Source organism: Artemia franciscana, chromosome 15, assembly GCF_032884065.1.
Source record: "Artemia franciscana chromosome 15, ASM3288406v1, whole genome shotgun sequence".
Taxonomy (NCBI): domain Eukaryota; kingdom Metazoa; phylum Arthropoda; class Branchiopoda; order Anostraca; family Artemiidae; genus Artemia; species Artemia franciscana.
This window is the reverse complement of record NC_088877.1, coordinates 21,770,423-21,792,737: the sequence shown is the minus strand read 5'-3', so window position 1 is coordinate 21,792,737 and position 22,315 is coordinate 21,770,423. Positions and strand designations below refer to the sequence as shown.

General features: G+C 33.8%; 1 protein-coding gene and 1 long non-coding RNA gene across 11 annotated transcripts in view; one reads left to right on the top strand and one right to left on the bottom strand.

Annotated features, from left to right (window-relative positions):
* The window catches only part of LOC136036181 (uncharacterized), a 122,158-nt gene that overhangs the window by 4,843 nt on the left and 95,000 nt on the right, over positions 1 to 22,315 (bottom strand). For 3 of the 9 annotated variants that reach the window (XM_065718251.1, XM_065718255.1, XM_065718257.1), the window contains 6 exons: positions 15,230 to 15,428; positions 11,562 to 11,743; positions 9,834 to 9,927; positions 6,734 to 6,922; positions 2,696 to 2,788; positions 648 to 774 (listed from right to left, as the gene is read on the bottom strand). In XM_065718251.1, the coding sequence (XP_065574323.1) occupies positions 695 to 774; positions 2,696 to 2,788; positions 6,734 to 6,922; positions 9,834 to 9,927; positions 11,562 to 11,743; positions 15,230 to 15,428 (837 nt within the window). In that variant the 3' untranslated portion in view covers positions 648 to 694. The remainder of the gene's footprint in view (positions 1 to 647; positions 775 to 2,695; positions 2,789 to 6,733; positions 6,923 to 9,833; positions 9,928 to 11,561; positions 11,744 to 15,229; positions 15,429 to 22,315) is intronic. The other 6 variants (XM_065718250.1, XM_065718254.1, XM_065718256.1 and 3 more) reach the window with 3 other exon arrangements.
* Positions 1 to 22,315, top strand: part of LOC136036183 (uncharacterized) — a 75,405-nt gene that overhangs the window by 49,835 nt on the left and 3,255 nt on the right. The window contains exon 1 of one of the 2 annotated variants that reach the window (XR_010619656.1): positions 18,767 to 18,879. The exons of the other annotated variant lie outside the window; for it this stretch is intronic. This is a non-coding gene — a long non-coding RNA (uncharacterized LOC136036183). Of the gene's footprint in view, positions 1 to 18,766; positions 18,880 to 22,315 lie in introns of those variants that run through there. 2 annotated transcript variants of the gene reach the window in all.

The window sequence follows — 22,315 nt, the reverse complement described above, 5'->3', positions numbered from 1 at the left end:
GAAAAACGGCACATTGCTCATTTGATTTTAATGCACCAATCATATGTTGGAAAGCAAATCCATGACTTTCTATGTTTACTCATGTGCTTGAGTATGGTAAATTTTTTAGTGTATTTCTGAATAACAGATTCAAATTGCACTAAAAAAAAAATAAATTATTTAGCATTTTAGGGCAAACAAACTTTTATTTCTTTTCTTGGCATTAGTCGTTAATTTTAGAGAAAATCAACTTTGTTGTTTTAAACTCAATGTTAAAATCTAAAAAATAGACTTGGTCATAACGAAGGACCCATTATTTTGCCGATATTCAGAAATACGACACTGTACACCTTTCAATCTGATACTTTTTAGGTTTTTTTCTGTACCAAGTCAACTGTAGAGTTACGGAGAACATGTCGATCGTGAAGTCAGTATAAGCACACTATAAATTGCAAGTAAAAAGAGGCACGTACACAGTTCGTTTCAGGTTTTCAGGGAAGGAAGGGGGGGGGGGCAAAATCTACAAGATACAGGAAAATTAAGTGAATTATATAGGGTGGGGGGATATTTGAAATGTTGTGCAAGCATTGAAATTTCGAATGCGTCCAAAAGTCTAATCCCCTCCCCTCCAACTGTGTACGTAGCTGAGTCAAATATAAGTTTCTTACATTAAACTATAACAGTATATGAGTGTTTGTCAACTGAAGCAAACCCACTACGAGAAAGGATGACTCATCGTTCGCAGTGCTGCTGAGGCTCCTCTGTACGACGTCACTGTCCTGGAACCATTTGAGTCTAAAAGTCAAAATAAGTCAAGTCAGGTGAGGGTGTAAGTAGAATATTATAATCAAAGTAGTATTGTAAAGAGTCCGAAATGTGTCATCACTATAAAAGAATTACTGCAGGAAGGTAGCTTGAAGAAAAGCAAGATTGAAAAGGTAAATAAAATATATATATATTTTAAGAAATACCTCAGAAGACTTAGATATCAGAAGAGATTAGAGATGCTATTATAGCAGACAGTAAAATCAAGTCTCCATATGCAAAAACGTTTATTTTTAATTACCATTTAAGTCTTCAAATCAGCTTGTAGATTAAAGTGGGAAAATATAGTTTATCTGCTGACAAAATTCTTTATGAGGAGTTCAAGTTCCTATTTTTCCCTTCATGATTCACAGTAAAGGTTTCAAGATTGTGTCAAAAATTGTAATTTATTTCCATTGTTTTACACCAACAAATTTTATTTCTTTCGTCCTTGTCGTACAGATGGTCCCAAATGTATGCCAGTTGGGTAGACCATTACCCACACTTAGCAGGCTTTTTCTTCGCAGATCATTCTGCAATGTACACAAACAAAACATTTCATAAGCTAATCCGCCGTCAACATTTCGTAATCTGGCTCCTCCATCCTCATTTAATTCAAGACAGATTAGAATCAATTGCATCACAAAGAGTTAATACTGAGAGAGACGTCAAAATGGATTGCAAAAACATATGAAACACAGCAAAAAAAAAAAACAGAATTATCACTATGTTATGGAAGAACTAAGAACGGAAGCTGTAAGTTGAATTCGTTGACTTGATTTTGGGTTTTACAAGCGCATTTTTAGATATTCTAGGTTTTTTATTTTGAATAATTGATTTTATTTTGATTATAGTCGAAGGTGGTTTAAAAAAACATTTAGGACTTGGCCATCGAAAATCAAAAGTTCTTTGTGCCAAAAGACTGACTTTGAGTTAGATACAGTAAGTGATTATTCACTCCGCCATCTCGGAAAAATTGCTTGATGAAAATTCAGAGTAAAAATTTTTAAATAGGCTTGAAATATGAAGAAAGGCCCTTGGTAACCCGTCTTCAAAAGAAGTAGAAGCATGAAAAATAGTTTTTGCACTTTCTTTCTCTCAATATTACTCTTTTATGTTATGTTCCTTCTTGAACTGAAAATGGCTTGTTTTCAAGCAACTAACCATTAATAGTGGTTGAAAAAACCAGTCATCTGTTGCTCATTTGTTGTTACAATCTTCCGTAAAAGTTATGTCCCTTAATAAACTGAATTACTTCTTTAGAAAATATTCAGTCCAAAAGTGAAAATAAAAATAAATAGAAACTGTTTTCAATTAAATTTGTACACGAGGAATATGCTATGTTATATAACATAGGTTTTACGAGAGCGAGCAGAAAGCGAGTTACCAAGAGATTTTTTTTTAGGCATGAACGGTAACATTATTTTCATATTAAAATTTCCATTTTCTAACTCTTTCTGCGAGTGAAAAAAAAAACAGAGAATTTTAGAACGGAACCGGATTAACTGGGGAATAGATTGAACCAAACAATACACTTTGCTTAACTTAAGTTAAAAGTTGGCAAAACTATTTGCAAAAATTTGTGAAGCAAATATTTTCAATCACAGCACTTAGAACTTACAACTCACTTAAAATAAAAAAAAAAAGAATAAAAAAATAGATGGTCCTGGTTAGTAATGAGTGTCACCCTTGTCAGTCAGTTGTTAGAGAGACTTCCACTTTTAATAAATAGAATGTCAATGCACATCGTAAAAAATAGTGTTAGATTATTAAGATGCCCTCTGGAAAATTATATTTTCCTTCCGACACATTGTCATGCAGCATGAAAGCTCTTTCACCTTTAAAATGCTTAAAAATGAAGCTATAGCGGAAAGCAAGTTCATTAATAGACCAATCTTGGTCTTACACATACCAGGCCTATAAGGCAATGTATTCCAGGAGCAAGGAGTAGGGGTATAAGGTTTCCAAAGACGATTGACGTCCGCTTGACTTCCAGGTAAAGAAGCTAAAGTGAAAATCGTGCTTTACAAAAGTATTTACATAGACACATACCAGACAATAACCTTACTACATCCTTCATAGACCACCACTAACTACCTATAAACCAAAAGCAGCAGAAACCTTTGAGATTTTAATTATTTTCATGTTTGTCATCTAAGATAAAAAAAACTTTAAGAATGAGTACGTTTTGAAAATTATAATTTGACCTTAATGGCTACCATGAAAAACAATACTAATAATTATACTTTAAACCAATGCAAAATAAAATGGAGAAATCTATTGCTTTCCCACGCATCCTTAACTGATACAACAGAACTGATAACCATATATGGCGAATCAGACATATGTGCCTAGTAAGCATGTAAGCACTTATTGTGTTCATTAAAAACCACAACATAGTGCAATAGACATTTTTTAGTAATTATGGATTGAAGTTACAGAGTTACACGGAAAATAATAGCAAATGCTGGATTTTCGACAAGGCTAACTAGAAAGACGCCATATTATGACTAGGACGATTGCAACAATCGGTACAGGAAGAAGGATAACCATGATAGTGAATTTAGCTTTGAAGTTTTATTTTTTTGCAGGAAATGCGTTTTGATTTTGGAGAACTCATTTATTTCGGGGCATGGGCCAAATTTATTGGGGCAGCAAAAAAAAAAAACAATTTATGAGATTCATGGATAACATCTTATCCAGGTTTTTCTGAAAAAGAAGGAATGGAAGTCCCCCCTCCCCCTGCGTACTTACTTTGTAACTCATTACCGTAAAAATGTTCACAACGTATTTTGACTTTGAACGACTAACATATATGTTCGATATGGAAAATGAGGGAAAACCAGAAAAACATTTGATATTTTTGAATGCTGGATATAAAGTGCCCTCGTTATTCAAATAAAATAATATTCACGAGACAGAGAGGTTAAATGTTGAACAAAATCCATAATATGGTTGGTACAACAGTTATAATACCCTTTCACTTTCAATTCGTTGTGTCCCTGACATGACAGGTTAAGCAGAAACATCAATATAATATCTTAAAATATGGTAATCTCACTTCAACTGGACTAAATCAGATTAACCAATAAGTTACGGTTGAGCAAAAAGCATAACGTGAGTATGTAAGAGCTAGCTGAATTAATGTCGTCTCATTTTCTAACGTACTTTTTACCAAGAATAGCTATTAATATATAAATTGCTATTTATTAATCTGAAGGGTTTTTTTTCCAGAGTACCTCTCCTATTTTTTCTTTAGAAATTTGGTATGTAGACAATGATTTTGGTACTGACCAGGGCATCAGTATTTTTAATAAATCTACTGAAGAGTTTAATGTGACAATATCTCAGTTCAGTAATCTCATGAGGATGGATTCTCTATAATTCGCTTTTCCCTAATCATTACCATCAGTGACATAACTATCATTTTTAATCCGTGTCACCAAATATGGATTCTTACAGGCAAAACTTGATGTTTATTTAATGAAAAATTGACTTTCTTCCGATTAGTTGGAGAAAAATACTCGTCTTTCTGCATTTGAAACCTTCCTCTCAAAAAGGATATTCATGCGGGTTATTGAACTGTGGGTTTTGAGAAATTTTGTATAAAATGACACGTCCACGCTTAGTGACTCATCATAGAACAGAAGAGCTTTCATTATTGCAGCGACAGCTGCAACAAAGTAAAGAGCAAACCGTAGCCCATAATGGACGAAACTCTGGAAACGTCTTTTAAAGAAACTGTCTAGTAAAAAAAAATCATTTATAGGTATTTTAGGAATGATAAATAAAATGCGGGTTTAAACTAATAGTAAAATTTTATTGCAAAGACAATTTTGGGGGATTTTGAAAGAGCTTGTGCCCCTGCCTTTAAAAACTGAGGTAAATCGAAATGATAATAACGCTATTGGATTCGACATTCTTGAAAACTCTTAACTGGAGACTTGCAGCCTTTCGCCCTGAAGAAGAAGGGGAATCCCTTTTTTTGCATCGGTAGCACAATGGTTGCTACCACATCAATGGCGTCACATCGAATGTAATACCAACAACTCAAAAGAAAGAAACTTTTTTCCATTTTTTTCGCAGCGGTGGTCGTATTAAACCAGTTCTTATAGAATATCGGGAGAGGGCTCCTTGGCACGAAAATAACAATACCTAGTGCTTTTTAAGCAACAAAAAAGAGATTATGCCACAGCAAAGTGCCATTTTCCGCTACAAAGTATCATTTTTTGCTGTCTTAAAACTCCAAACTAGAGGTTTTGAGCCCCCCATCTAGAAAAACAAGGAAAATTGCTGTTTTTACAGGGGTAGCAGTGAGGTCTTTTTTTCACCCGGGACTCATTTAAAAGCTACTACTCATATATGAGAGCTTTTTACATGTTTTTCTTGATAAACCCGTACTGAAGTGCCATTCGACGCCAAAAATTGCACTTTATGGTATCATTTTAAGAATGAACCGGTTGGAAAGTATAACAAGAGCGCCATTGTAATCTTCACGGTTGATAGTCCTAAGCCAGAGGTTTAAAATGCTTGTATACTCCCTCTCCAATGCCTTTTAGTTAGCAAAAACAAAGCAGCGTCCTATGGAAAAAAATTACCGGATGAAACAAAACATTTAAAATTGGTTCAGGAATAACAATTCTTATGTATATTTACCTTGACAGAAATATATTAAAGAAAAAATACCTAATAATTGTTAAGAATTGTTTTCATAAAACAGCTGAATTTTTATTGGCTGTATCTTAAAATTATCGATAAAATTATTCCCCTTAGACTATTAATCCATTTGAAATATTTGCCCATATCTCGGGGTAAATTTTAAGGGAGATAGGAAGTAAAACCAACATCCAAGTGTCTGTTTTAACAAAAATCATGTATTTTTCCTATTTTATTTTAACAAAAATCAATTAAAAAAAACGACAACAAAAATTAACGAAATTAATTTAAAACAGTCTTCCTTATGAAAGCCCTTTCCTAAGCCCTCTATATAGTTTGAGCGTCATTACCATTTTGTTGAAAACAGTATGTATTTTGAACAGTGTGGTTTCTTTCTCAGAACATCGACAAAAAAATTTTCGCAATAATAAAAGTTTATTGAAAAAAATAATGAAAGTAGACTGGTTGTTCAATGTAAAATTACTTTAGTTCCTGGAAGTCATAGCAGAGTTTTAGATATTTCAAAGTTATAATATTGGATTGCAATTTAAATTTGGACAAAATTTCAATATTAAGCAAAAATTTTGGATCAGCAGTTCTTCTGTACAATCAATTTTCAATAACGGATTTACTATAGATTTCAGGTGAATGGGGTAGGGGTTTAATTAATTATACAGATTGACAATCAGCATGATTTTTGGTCTTCTACAGGGCTGATCCGTGTGATCCAAAATGGTGACAATAATTTATTCCACTTCTAAATGATCGTGAGCATGGTGGATCTCGCTCACCACTATGAGATGAGGCCCATCATGAATCGAAAAGAAAAAGAATTTAATGAACAATCTACATAGCTCATACTTGCAGAGATATATTATAGACTTTTTAAAGTACTTTGTCAGAATAATTGTTGATAGAAGAGAGAGAGAGAGAGAGAGGGAAGTGTGTATGTAAGAGAGAAAGGAAATCCCATAATTACCCTCTTAAACTGTGAAATATCACCAAAATTATTTTTATATGTTGATCAAGATGATTCCAACTCCCGATCCTCCTATGAAGGACAGAAAATGGCGACCACGCTAAAATAACTAACTGAACACTTTCCGATTATAAAAAGAAGAAAAAAGCTTTGGGTAGTTTTGTTCGCAACCGACATCGACAGCTACTAACTACAGCCCGTATCGAGAAACATGCAGAAAAATTTGAATTCTAAACTCCCTTCGCCAACAACAAAATCTAATTATTCCAAAGCCACAAAATAGGAAGCATACGTTAAAACGTTGGATTTTCTTACCCATGCCAGAGTCATATGATCGGGAAGGCCACAACGTGGGCGGGTGAACGTATATAGCGTTGCTTCCTAGGGCTGATTGCAGGAGCGCCCTTCTGCCTTCAACTGCTTCACGCTCGCGATCTTTTTCAGTGCTTCTCCGTCTCGCAAAATTTGAAATCCTAGCTCGCAGACCACAGTAGTAAGGGTCATCTAAATAAAAAGTAACGTTTACGTAAATGCTTGGCTATCCAGAAATTGCATTTCAAGCGGAATGACTTAATGGATATGACCCAATCTCGTATTCTTTCACTCTTCCTCTATGTGATAAAAAGTAAACACAAGAGAAGAATGGTCCGTTACCTGTACTTGACTTAGTTTAGCTCTTCAAATGGGCTGGGAGGCTAAACTCTCCAGCATCCGCTATTTGTTTGAACTTAATACCGACTTTTTTCTTTCTTTTTATCTGATCGCGGGAAAAAGGTTATATAATTGAACAAGCTCCCATAGATTGGTTCTATTTTTAGTTAAGTCTAGTAGCCTACCGCAAAGGATAGGTGAGGGAAGATGAAGTATACCTATAGTCACCTCTTACCCTGTTTCATGTATTAAATAAGATGTGACGTAAAACTACTGCGTTTCTTGTATTTTAGGATATTGGAATCATGTAATCGGAATCTGTTAGATGCCTCAACGAAAAATGGTGTGCCTCTTCTAGGCTTCTAGATATTTTTCAAGCCAAAATTATGTATCTTCTAGGTTTAACGGATATGGTCCTGGAGAGAGATTACAATTTTTTTTAATTTTTGACTTAGATTAGACTTTCTGATATTTGGAGCTCATATAGAGCTGGGGTCAGAAGAAGAACGGAACGAGTCCAGAAAGGAGAGATGTGTGGTGGGTTTTCAATAATCTTAATATATGTGCATTTACCAGAAGGGGCAGTCAGGTCTCATCCAAACTTGATTCGAAGTAAAAGCAAGTGCTTTAACTGGATGTTTGAGGTGTTCAGACACGGTTCGACCTCGAAGATACATAATTGCTTGTTATTTCATACTTACTTTCGTCATACATCATTACTTGTCATGATAAATGAATACTTGTCATCCAGACATCTGACAGAAGGGGTTGTCAGATCTCGATCAAACTTGTTGATAACTAACAACTCTGGGGAATCAGGACTAAAACTGACTTGCAACAGAATATAACATACTAGTTAGTTTTCTTTAAGGATTGGATTTAGTATTAATTATCTCTGATTTAATGAAGATCTCCTTCTACCATACCCCATGTATTTGACAGCATCACTTCACTCCAATCGGTCGAAAAAGAAGAAAGAAACGAAAAAAGAAGGAAAAAAGCAATAGGCCTGGGTCTTCCTTAGCTATAAATCGCAACTTTCTCTTTCATTAATTTCATCAATCCATTTCCTTTTGGAGAAAAAAACCACAAAAAGTTCCTATGGGACACAAAGCGAAGCTAACCCACCGTTTTTAAATCGTTTTTGAAAAATGTCCCTTTTTTTCCATATGCTCAATAAGCCTTTAGCCCTAGCCGGGGGTTTGCTCCGCTGTCTCCTCCTAAATAGCATCCTTTATCAAAAGAGAAATGACGTACCCCTGTCAAAAAAACTAGCGTGGCCCTTTTTTATATACGAAGTCAACTTGAAAAATTACTCTTTTTTTTAATTAACCCAGCATAATAGAGCAATAGCGACTATAACCAAGAACTTTGCTATTATGCCAAATTATCCTTGACCTCAATGAAATTTATGTATTTTTTTTTTACTATGTTTTCTATTGTAGTATCGTAAAATAAGTTGCACCATTTAAAAATATTGTCTAGTTTTGTGACTTAATTAAATATCGTAGTATTTTTGTTTTTGCAAGCATATAATAAATTATGTTGTGCAAGTCGTAGAAAAAAAACAGAATTTTCAATTGCAAGTGAAGATCGTATTGGATCAATTGGAGACCAATTGGATACATACATTCAATTGGAGATCATTATATTATATATTCTGAGTATCAAAAATTTTGCGCACAATTCAAACACTGTAGTGTTTTCTATTTTAATACACAAATCAAGGAGTTTCAACTTTACATTATTGATTTCTTTTAAGGTTTATATTCCCAGTACAATTTCTGTTATGCTGTTTTGCTACTCTCCTACGCCTTCAACAACATTTTTACTATTATTCCATAGCTGTGAATCAGATATATATATCAAATTTTTCGAAATTGGAGTATTTGGAATTTAAATTGAGAATACTTTGAGTTTTAGTTTTAAATTGTTGCAAAAGGGATAATTTTCGTATTTTTTAAGCAAGTTTAGATCCATCTTCAAAAAAAGTCTATGTATTATTAAAATTCTGGCTCGGTGAATATATAAAACTGAGACTATTGAATCCAAAGATATAGGTATGCTGTTCTTTTGGTGCGAAGTTACAGCTACAGGCATGTCACAAAATTGCTTGTTGAAGAGTGAACATTAAACTTAATTAATGAAGCATTATGCTACTGAAACCGTCCAAGTACAAAAAAAAATCCACACAGGAAACACTATATGAACAATAAGAAATTAATGAATTGTTAGCTCTAAGCGACAAATTAAATGGATCAGCTTTAAGGGGTAATTTGGGGCGGACTAGTGCAAGAGTGAATAGATTAGTTACCATGGCTAGGTATTGGGAAACACTAGTACCTCCATAAGATGACTGGCTACTTAAAGTCGGCATACCAAGATCGGTTCTGTGACAGGATAAAAGGTTCTTGGGCTAGCCAAGTAAGATATATCTTAGAAAGTTGTGATGAAACTAGGCAGTACAATAACGGGAAATGATTAGGGCTATAAACGGGGTTGGATTATTTCAAAAGGTGAAGATTATTTTTAGGGAACCAGGAAATCCAAAAATGGCATTGTGATATACAACCATCTTTCTCTTTGTATGCTAGGATTAAGGTAGCATGGGGGAAAGAGCTTTATTCTAAATCAACCGCTTAATAACGAAGAACTAAAATGTACAATATAAAATAACGGAAAACTTTTTACGACATAATGATAAGAGAAAGTATTTCGAATAGATTATAGAAAAATAGAAAATGACCAAATTCAAATAGCTCACCATATTTTTTATCTTTTTCAAAGATTTGGTCCTTGGCACGTTGAGCTTGCATTGCTTTAAATGTTTCTTCATCGATAGCATCATCATAGTCAGGCTACAAAAATGTTTCGAATATTAATGAAATATAGCAAAGTCTCTGTTTTTGGATGAAAAACTAAATATGTAGGAAATTGAAACCCTCCCTTAATTTGCACATGTTCCTTGATCAAAATTACTTATTTGCTCGTAGGTAATTTAAACGATAAAATTTTCAGTTCAAATCTTTCCAAAAGCAATCAGCAAATAAAACACTTTCAATTACAGATTGGCTATCATAAGTTTTCTTTAAACAATAAAATATTCAGTTCAAATGTTTAGAAGGGTAAAACGTAAATACAACACTTGCAATTACAGACTATTGATATACAATTAAAATATTCGTTGTACTCTAAAATACTGTTATTATAGTTTTACACTTCACCCTGAAAATAATTAGGGGTTTCAAATCCATCAGTTTCTAAAGTCACATTCCAATGCGGTTACGCATTTTGTCCTTAAGATACTGTTGTTCTGTGTATAATTTACTTATTATAAACAAATGAAAAACAACATCATCTAATTAAACAAATTTTATCAAATAACAGTTAACAGCGTTAAAACATGAAACAACCAGAAAACATCCTTGCTTAAGTAGGGCTCTCAACGTCCTCAGTACTCAACTCTTGGCGCTGAAGTTTAACTAACGCTTTGTCTAACGCTTATTATAATGTAACAAACATGGATGTTACCAATAGCGTTTTATTTACCGACTTCACTTAAAAATTTTTAACTGAAAACGTTGTTGTTCGAAGTAAATAGAACTAAACTATTTCTTTACGCATTGTGACAAAAATATTTGTGAGAAATTGTGGCAATTGTGACAAGAAGTACTTTAGGCTGGTCAGGAAAGCAGAATCTAATGTAAGTAATGCCTTTTCGGAAAAAATTTAATTACTTTATTAGTAGACTAGCTGCCCAAGATAGACGAAACGTTTAGACATATTTAGGATTCGGTATTTCGTTTTCATTCATATGGTTCTACCATTTACTTAAAAATATAAGAGAAAGCTTGTCTGGTAAGCGAATTTTTACCGTAATTACACTGTACCTATTAGTTGATCATAAAACAAAATTAATAGGAAGGTTGAAATTAAACTTTTTGATGATTGTCTTGAAAATATGTCTCAGGAGTAACAGAGCGTATAATCAACTACAGAAGTGATCCTTATAAAGACACTGACTCAATCTAGGGAAATCTTTCACTTCTGGAATCTGATTTAGTCAGAGTATCAACTTGATTCCTTAGGATTCTTTGGTGCATCAGAGGTTCCTTTATCTGTGGCTAGAGATAAGAGCCCAAGGACTTGTGTGTATCGACTCAAGTCGATACTCTGATCGACTTGATTCCTTAGGATTCTTAGTTGCATTAGAGTTTCCTTTATCTGTGGCTAGAGATATGATAAGGAGCGAAATCTTGGTGGGGGGGGGGGCAATGTGAAAAAGGTGCCAATAATTGACCAAACTGACACATTTACTCTTAAAAAGGAGCAAAAAAAAAGAAAAAAAAGGGAAAGAGGGCCCCAGAAATTCCAATCCCCCTGGAGTCACCAGTGATTCCAGGGGTGTCACTACAAGACGAGAATAATTGTTTTTACTTTAACTCGACTTTAAAAAAATAATCTAAAATAGGGGATAATGACAGAAACACACCTTGGGTATTTTCTGCCCATAATGCCCATCTCTAGGAGGAAGTTTTGGGGGCTTGTCACTTCGTCTAGGTGGAGCACCTGAACCTGAAGAACCAGATGACCCAGCACTGCCCCCTGCGACACTGTACGGATCTTCTTCTGGCATTGCAACTCTATTCCTTGAGCGACTCTCCATTCTCTTCACTAAAACAAAAATATATCGTTAATAATCAATAGAATAATTCGTTGTTATGAATTATACATAAGGAGCAACTCTTGTTCATAAATAAGCATATTCTAAAAAAATCTTTCAAATTAATATTGGGAGGAAATATGCGCAATGGTACTCTAAATTTAATAGAAAATAATGGAAATAAACGTCAAAAGTAGGGACTGAGGGGAGGGATATATCATTTTTGCATAGCAACAACTAGCAACCATGTATAATTCAATATTTCATGCATATTTCAATATTTTACGTAGGGAATTCATGGGCGAGGGTGAGTCTGATAAATCGTCAATAGTAATAATAATACAGATTCTATATACGAAATTCCGTTGATATTTCTTCCGTTGGTTCATTAGAAAACTAGTGGTCACTCTTTTGAAAAATTAATTGAAGTCAAGGTCAAAATATGTGCCTACCGCATTTGGAAATGCAAAAAAAGCCCCATACACATAAAAAGACCACACCTTCTTTAGCAGCCACCAGCTCTAATTGTCAAGCTTTATATATTTGTGATGAAGTGTCAGTAATTTCTAATTAGGTAAGTTAAAAAACAACCATAATAGAGCATAAGCCTTGAACTTGGTAAGTGGTACAAGGTTGTAAATTAAAACTTTGTCAGATTAATAAATGAATTAAGATTGATTGCACGCGGTGTCTTTTGTTTTTGTGCGGAAAGTACGACTTCCTAGCTGCCCACAATGACGTTGCACCTTTACGATCAGATGTCTTGAATAGTTAAGATTAAATTATTTGATGTGAATACCATTGCTAGTGGTTATTTTATGTGTTTCGAACTGAAATGCTACAAATTTCAGATTTCTATATCTCCTTTCGAGCTGGATGTTTAAAAAAAAATCAACCGGGTAAAAAAATCATGCAGTTTGGTTTAATTTAAAAGGAAAAAAACACTCGCTCGTATTCAAAGTGAATTCAGAGGCACATCTGAATGAAACACGAGAGCGAAGAGATACGGAGAAAGATTTTAAAACAGATAACCAAATTAGCTGCTGATGTTATAAAAATAGTAACACTAAATTTAACGTCAGAATTTTCAGAATCACTGTTTTGTAGGGATAACAATTTGTTGTCAGGGAAGAATATAAGTTACTATTACTGCTGCTAACAATCCATCGTAGCCCAAAGCAGCCAAACGCCAGCAGATTATGAAAACTCCCCAGCTTCCTTTAAATATTTTTTTATAACCTCTTACCACTCTATTTGAGGATGTCTCTATCGATATGTAACATCTGAAAATATTTAAGACATAACATGCGTTCCGCTGTTAAACTACATTACTCTTGGTGTTCAAGGCTCAGGGAAAGCCTAGGACCCAGCCTACTACTATTAATTCAAACTCATTAAAACATCAAGGCTTTCGAAGTTAGATGGAGAATTATCTTCCTCCATATTATCACCTTTGAGGCTGCACCTTTGAGGCTGCACCTTTGAGGCTGCACCTTTGGTCACCTCCCAAAAATATCCCCAAAATATTTTAAATAGTTTCTTAGTTCCTTTCCGATGAAGTCTATGGGGTTGGGCCTTTGTTGCAGCGTTGTTTGCTATTTAGCAAATTTAATCTTGTGATGTACTATTTTTTCCATCCCAAGGACACTTCAAAGCATTCTAAGCCACTCTTTTACGATAGACATATTGACTAAGTATACACTAAAGAAACAAAAACAACGAAATTAAACATAGATGACGCTCTTGAAATTTGATAATACAATTGGATCAACAAATTTTAAAGATGGGAGCCTCTGGTTTAACATAAGTTTTGTTTTTTTAACATAAAAATGTCAAGCTTTCATCAATATTTGTTGATAAATAATTTTTTCCAGCTGATTATAAATTATCTATTGCTTTCACGTAAAATTACTTTTGAAATCAATTTATTTACTTTCGAACGCAATCTGAGGAATAGCTCATTCCAAGGTTATCCTCCATCTGTATATAGTTATACAAACCTATCTTAGGAAGGAAAAATGTAAATTTCTTTAATGGGTCACTCGGCTTGGAAATTTATAGAATTGGCAAAACAAAGAAAGCTGTCATTATAAGAACTAGAATAAACGTTTTTTTTGTGTGGTACAATTGTGAAATGTTCACTCATATGTGAAGATAAAAAGTGTAGAATCATGATTATACCTTGCGAAATGTCGGTTGCATACAAATATAAGCATAGGTAACTATTAAACAAGGCGTGTTTTCTGAAATCAATTAAGCTTTTGAATCTGACTTAAAATTTAAAATTTTCAATAGAAAACAATACTCAACATTTTTTTCTTTATATATCAGCAGCCTAAACAAGACTCAAGGAACATCTTACACACAGTGCTTCAGTTTATATTTTCAATTTTTTACGTACCCCATTTTTCCATCCCATTGTCAAAAAGCACTTTTTTTGTGAGGATTTAGCAGAGATTTCTACTCTTCAGTCTCCTCTAAAATTTCTCCATCTTTAAATATTTTGCTGGCCGCAAGTATTCGCGTAATTCATACGTTGTGGTTCATTTTGAGATTGCAGCAGGATTTTCAGCCTCGTTGTTTCAGTGATTTATTGTGCGTTAGGTCTGCTGTTCATTTTCACGATAGAAGGGGTAGTGTTGATTTCCGTAAACGTAGACATTTCTTCCCGTTCATGTTTTTCTGCTTATATAGAGATACACGGAAACAGAATATTTTAAAAAGTGATATTAATATTATTGACGACCCCATATACTTATGAAAAACTGCTTTCTATAGAATATGAGCTTTGATTTATTGTCTGGGGGTTTTGCGAGTATGTAGTTCCCAGAGATGAAGTAATGATGTTTGTTTTTATATTTGTTTTTTTTAGCATGGTGGCATTAGTTGTGTCAGTGACCAAGTTTTTTTTCTACTTCCCGATGAACAAACTTTGCTTTTTAGGGGAGTTAATAAGTTACGACTTTTTGTTTATCATATGTTTGTTAATATATCGTTTCTCTCTGTAGCAGCCTAATATCCTTCATCCGTAAAACGTAACCTAATTATACGTTCTTTCATTAAAGCCATAGAAAATGCGACTGAGTAGCAATTTTCGTGAAGTCTACTGTTTGATATGAGGTCGTTCAAATGAGTACCTAAAACTATCCTTTGGCAATTACCCAGGAAAGAATCTAGCATACATTTCCCAGCATTCCCAAGCACCGAGGTTTCGGATCCATACTTGAATGCAATAATTACTGCGGCTTCTACTATCCTAGTAATAATGATAATTCATACTTAACCCTCGTTACAGTAGCGCCAAATCTCGAAAAAAGAGGACAAGGACATTTTATAATTTTTCTCTAATGGAGGTATATAAAAAAATAATTGGCCACATCATACAAAAATCTTGACGGCTGTAGAGAAATAGAGAATGAACAGAGAAATGGAATAGAGTGAAATAGAGAATGAATAGAGAAATAGAAAATATGTATAATATATTAAAATTTACTTACTTGGTGGCATTTTTGATTTGAGCATATCAATAGCAACAATATTGATAAGCATCACCCATATTGGGCAGTCTAAGGGATCCGTTTCATTTCTTACAAAACCCAAACTCGTAATACACTGTTTCTCAAGCTGTCTTCTATCTGGATAAGCTCGTTGGATTTCTTTTGTTATGTTTAGCTGGAACTTCTTCATATCAAAGAGCTGAAATATGTAAATAATTTATTAATAAAATAGATAGAGAAAACTGGATAAACATAATTATTAATATAAATTAAAAACTAATATAAATAATATAAATTGTCCGTCTCAATGGAATTTTCTCGACACGACCAAGAGAATATTGAGTCTGTAAGCATTTAGAAAATTCCAAAGTATTATTAGACAAACTGTGGTAGAGGAAAGATAGTCAATAAATTAATGCAAAGTGCGACCGACAATAGTCTCTCTGGTCTACTGTTAAAGCCTTCCAAACTTTAAGTTTCATAAGGTCAACCCCTGTCAAACACACCTTACCATCCCACCCAAAAACTTTAATAAAGTAAGATGTAAGGAAACGTTTGATAGCATTTTTAAGTCAGGGGGTTTAAAGATGTGGCGGGCTTGAGGTAGCTTTGGACGAAGGGGTTTTCCCCGATCTTGGAATCATTGTTAAAATATTATTTATAATTCTTATCAGCTTCATATAGCTGCACACAGATGAGGGCGGGGTTAAGTAGGCAATAACAAACCACCAGATGAAAAACAAACCTTTCTTCTTGTTAGGTATATTTTATGTACCCCTTCTTGTGAGAAAACCATAGAAATCGGTCTTGTCTATTGAGCACAATATACAAACGGTGTGTCCTGTAGGTTTATTTCTTCAAAAAAAAAAAAAAAAAATTAGCTACCTTGGGCCCTTAACCACAGTTAAGTTGTAAATGAGACAGCTGCTATAAACAAAGTAGAAAATAATGTCAAAATAACCATCAATAAACGGGAAAGGTTATTTACATCTAAAATAAATTTCAAGCAGTTACTGTGATATGAGGGACGGAGAAACTAGTTATACCTTCTAAACATATTAGATGTATTAATGCAGCCAGGGAAACCAATTCAACATTTTGACAGGAAAAGTTGTGTCTGGACAATAAAGGTATAGATTACTTTGGACTGCTTGTAGCAGGAGTAACTTTGGCTTTAAAGCCACTCTGCTTAACTAAAGCGACTGATAACAGTTATACACTTATACCCAGGAAGGAAAATGGTACTTCATTTTGGCAGGCAAAGATGGGGAAGTATTTTGTCATGAGCAAATTAAAAAAAAACCTTCAAATTATACGGAAAACATACCATATAAAAGTGCATTATCGAGTTATCCAACATTATATACCCAAGAATTCCAAGTGAAGAGGGAAAGTGGTAAAAAATACTCCAGAACTTGTTTCTATTTTATGGAAATACCACTGATAAATCTAGTTTATTAACAACAATTATTTCCATTAAGTAAATATGAAATAGTTTTCACTTTCTGGTGTAATTTCGTGAAATACTAAAACTATTGCTTTAAAATATTTTCTTTGTTTTAAAAATTAATAAAAATTCCTTGTTTTTTGTAATAAAATTGTTACTAAATTGTCGTCGAAGGTCATTTTTTTGTACCATTTCTGGAAAATCTTGTTTATTGAGCACCAGCTGAACAGCAATAAGCTGCACCCTTGGGCAAGAGGAAACCTAAACACAACCCGTTTTGCATTTTAATACCATATAGCCTAGCTAATTTTACATTGCTCCTTGCTTTTTAATCTGAACTTATTTAATTTGTAGGATGAACCTTCTATTATCTACTATAACACATCATACCCTAGAATCACTTTAGTCGATTAAGGAAACCAAATTCACTCTTCGGGATTGGTTTAATACAATTTTTGGCTTCTAAAAGGAATTGAGATTATTCATTACAAAACATTTAAGATAGCCAAGAACTGTTCTGTAACAAATTTACTCTTCTGTAAAAACCACATCTGTAACAAATTAAAAAATATTTATTGGAGGTATTTAAACCCATTCAGGGTGGGGAGAGGGGCTTAATTTGCTATGAGGCAGGGAGAAACTGCCCCCTCCAGACTTCAGTTTGCCCCCACAGCTGAAATTTAGTTTCCGCAAAAAAATCTTGTCAAAACTAAGGTAAGCCTGCATAATTCAAGTATCTAGAGAAACAGGTCAGTTTTCTTTAGTATATCTTTACCTTTATGGTAATATATGGCTTTATCCCCTCACCAAAGATTTTGACAAAATCACGCCACTGTGTTGAGGGAGGGGTATTGTGAAGTCATATGACGTCTTTTGTACCACTGAATAGCCAAACAAGACATGTATAAACAAGCTTTTAAGCTAATCAAGGGGTTTTTCAAACCGAGTGACCTCTGTACCCAGCCCTCGAAACCGTGATAAATATCAAAAATCTTACTCGATTTCACCTTTCCAAACTTTACAACAATCTAACTGTGCCCCATCTTCTTGCTATGTCCCCCATTTGGAAATTTTTTCTACTTCAAATGAAAAAAATATTAACCAAATCTATTTTAAATTCGCCAAGTATCTGCTGCATCTGCCTCCTTGGACCATTAATTCCTCTCTGGTACAAAAATTTAAACTGATTCTGCCTACAAACATTATTGATAAAAGAGTGGAAGATTTCAAATCCTTCGCTAGAAAACTCAACCACCAGTGGTCTTCCCTCTTCGTATCAGTTTGTAGTTATGTTGTTGTTTGTTGATTGTAATCTCTCTTTTCGTTGATTGTTTATTTTCTCCTTTTTTGTCTTACTCTGTCATTAGGGCTACAAACCCTCTTTTGTTTTGTTGACGGGTCAGAAATAAATTGAATTGAATAACTTAATAATGAATAATTGAATTGACTGAATAATTGAATTGAATTGAATAATTGATTGAATAATTGAATTGAATAACTTGCAAAAAGATAATAAATTAAATCTTTTGCAGATAATTAGCTTAAATCGAAAAAATAAAGAGAAAGGAAAGTGAATGCACACGTCCGAAAAGTCAAAGTTGAATTTAATTAAGAAAACAGTCACACTTGCGGTTCATTGACCTGCGTCCAGTTTTTAGTCATTGCGTGTTTTCCCTAAATTTTTGCTAGCTACAAGTATTGGCAAACGGAAACGATCCAGCCTTGGCTATTAAGTGTTTTGATATTGACCTTGCTATAAAACAAAAAAAAAAGAAAAAAAAGTGTGACATATTCATATCTAAAACACGGTAAAACGAGATATAAAGAAATTCACATGCTTTGGGCTATTAATTCTTGGATAAAAATCTTGGGAAACGCAAATGCTCTAGCATTATCGAGATTGATAATTATTGATTTTAATTTTTTTTTGGTTTAAGATCTCATTTATTCCTTCCCAGTACAATTTCTGTTGGTTTTAAGATCGACTTATTACTGCTTTCTATAAGTTGTACTTTTTTCGAATAAAGTTGTCCATTTTTTTTTCTTTTTTTATTCCACCAATTTCAGATTATCATGGCTGGAGTAGTAAATACAAACTAGTAAAGAGCGAACGACAGCCCATAGTAACCGAAAGTTAAAAACGTGTTTTGAAAAAAAAACTGCCCAATGAAAAAAATTGCCATCTGACACTGGTTGAGGAATGGTAACTATTATTTCGGTTCATTTTAAAAGTAAAAGTTTATTGCGACAAGAAATTTATGGTGATTTTGAAAAAAGCCAGAAACCCCTAGAAAATAGCGTCAGATCAAAATAAAAGTGAACCATTGGAATAAGCATGATCAGGGAAATTACAGTCCCCCTCCTTGAATATCAAGGAAAATCACTTTTTTGTATTGGTAGAACTGATCTGTCTCTTGTTTTCTTTTCGTTTTTTTCCCCAGGCCTAGTGGGTTACCAGAACATCATAGAGAGATAGTTAATGGTTCATTCAAAAGCTATTTCTCATATCTACGTGATTTTTATAAATTCCACCATCTGCGAGCGCCATATGGCGATAAAATGACAATTTTTGTGCCATTCCTCAAGGAGCACTAGCAGCCTACCAAAACATCGCAGACAGGTTTTTTATAACTCGTATAAAAGATATCGCTCACATCTACGTTCTTCCTATAAATTCTACCATCTGCAAGTTCCAAATGGCACTAAAATCAGAACTTTTGGTGCTATGTCTCAAGTGGAAAAACTATTGGGATAGCAGAACTTATAAGAGTTACGTTTAATGGCTCATTTGAAAGCTATTGCTCATATCTACGTGCTTTTTTTTTCATTCTACCATTCGTAAGTGCGATATAGCACTAAAAACAACACTTTTGGTGCCACTTCTTAAGTGGAAAAGCTCTGAAGTACAAAACAGGTACTATTGTAATAATTATGTTGCAGAACCCTTAACAGAAGCTTTAGAAGAACCCCTCCCGTACACTTCCCCACCAAGCCCCTTAATAAGTTTCATAAACCGTCTGCTCATCAGTAAGCTACTGAAACGTTAGCACGCTACCACACTATCGTAGATAGATGTTTAATGGCTCAATTAAAAGCTATCGCTTATATTTACTAGGTTTTTTTTTTTTTTTTTTTTTTTTTTTTTTTTTTTTTTTTTTTTTTTTTTTTTTACAGATTTTATCATCTATTAGATTTCACAGAATTCAATGTTAACTAGTTTCTGGGTAGAATTTGCATTGAACTCTGTCATGGCTGAAGCAATTGCTGCAACCTAGTAAAGAGCGAACCCCAGGCCATAGTAACTAATAGTTAACAAACGTTAAAACGGTCTTTTTTTCCAGGCCTAGCGGGTTATTAGAACATCATAGAGAGATGCTTAAGAGCTCATTCAAAATCTATTTCTCATATGTACGAGATTTATATAAATTCCGGCACCTGCAAGTGTCATATGGCACGATAAAAGGCATTTTTTATGCTATTTCTCAAGTTGTGGGACTAGGGGGCTACCAGAACATCTTAGATAGATTTTTGATATCTCATACAAAAATATTGCTCATATCTACGTTCTTCCTATAAATTCCACCATCTGCAAGTTTCAAATGGCACGAAAAACGACACTTTTGGTGCCATGTCTCAAGTAGAAAAGCTGGGGCTAGAGGGCTACCAGAACTTTTAGAGTGCTTTGTAATGTCTCATTTAAAAACTTTTGCTCGTATCTACGTGCTTTTTATCGATTCTACCATTCGTAAGTTAGATACAGCACTAAAAACAGTTTTGGTGCTCAAGTGAAATATCTTGGAAGCATAAAACGGTATCACTGTAGTAATTATGGTCCAAAGCCCTTAACTGGAGGTTTATAAGAATCCCTCACATATACTCCCCCTCCAGACCCTCTTAGTAAGATCAATAAATCGCCTACTCATCTTAAAAGTAAAAGATTATTCCGGAAACAAATTAACTAAAACTAAAAACTTTTCAACTAAAAATCTACGAAACATTAAGCTTGAAAAATCAACAGTTTTGAATTGAACGTTCAAACTTCACCCTGCAATAAGCCTGTGTGCTAACTCTAACGGGTGTAATTGAGGGGAAGGAACGTCCTTGCCCCTTTAGTTTTTTGCTCCTGCTTAAGTTTTAAAAAGCGTCTTTTTTTGGTCATTTCATCGGAAAAGGCACTTTTTTCATTTGAAAAAAAGGGGGAAACAACCGCGAGTGCACTTTGTGGGAATGTGCTATCAAATCAAATAGCCCTTAAACAGCTCTCTTTTGTTACAGTAGCCTTCTAGTTTCAGCTAGTCAGTAGGCGATTTATAAGACCCCGTCTTCATTATGGCTTTTTCAGGCAAAGCCGACCGAGTAAAAACAGCTTTTTGTTCGTCGGAAAACAAACGTTCCTGAGAAACATGTATTGTTTTGAGAAGCATGGATAATGAACTTTATATAGACTGAAAGTTTTTCGTAGCTGTCAAGGTTGTCCTCAGTATTTTCTAGAGGTATCTGATCTCCCCTGGATAGGTGATAAATTAGAAATTATATTATAAATAAGTTTTCAGCTGAAACTAAGGAGTGACATTGAAATTTAAAACGAACACACAATATTCCGTTTAAATGAACGATCATGGCAGCGTTGTTTTTACATTAAATTTTAATAAAAACGAACCAAATAAACCAACTAATTATGTTTCCCCATGTTTCTACCATTGTAGAAAACTGGCGCTTTACTGAAAACACAAAATAATACAAGAGTTTTGGCACGGTAAAAACAAACCAATGAAGGACGCTTTTTAGAGAATAAAAATAATCAATCCCTCTTAGGATCAATCCCTTTTAATATTTTCCCCCTTTAAGATCTTAAGATGATTTTTTTTCGTTTAATTTGGTATCACTTCTGCACATTGGCTCAGTTCAATGACTGGCTCTCGTTTTGGTTCTGAAAAGCACATGTCATGATCAGTTTGTAGACAAGTTCGAAGTAAAGATATCTTGATAGTATTTGGACTACAGACGAGCTTTAGAATTTTTATTATAGCTTGAAATTCACTGTTGTATAGAGATAAATAACCGGATTTCCAGACTTCATATTATGTCTTATTTGATCTTCATTTCAAGTAATACTAAAACATATTTCTTACAATTTAAGATTGTATATTATTCACTATTGGTATTATAGCTGGCGAGACCAAAATACTACCTGATAAATCAATCCAATATTTCTGTATGCTGTTCAGTGACTTTGCGGTTATTAAAGAAATATTTAATTTTACACATGTTTTTAAGATAATTTTAATTCAATATTGAAAGTTACTGATGTCACAACTGGTGTAAGACTATGAAAAGCTTTATAGATTAGTTTATTGTTGTCAGGTTACATATTCACTTTTGACTCCCAAATCAATATTCCTGTTTTTTATACTTGACTTTTGTGTTTTCAGTAAAGCACTAGTTTTCTGTAATCCTACAAACACAGGGTTCATTTATTTGCATCAATTTTATTGATGTATGTTAGATAGGCTGTGAAGTAATAATTTTTGCTCGTTTTGAGTTTCAACTTCGCTCTTTACTTCCCTCGGAAAAACTTTTTTTTTTAAAATTAACCGTGCGAAAGCAGTACATTTGTCTCCTCTTGAGTTTTACTTTAG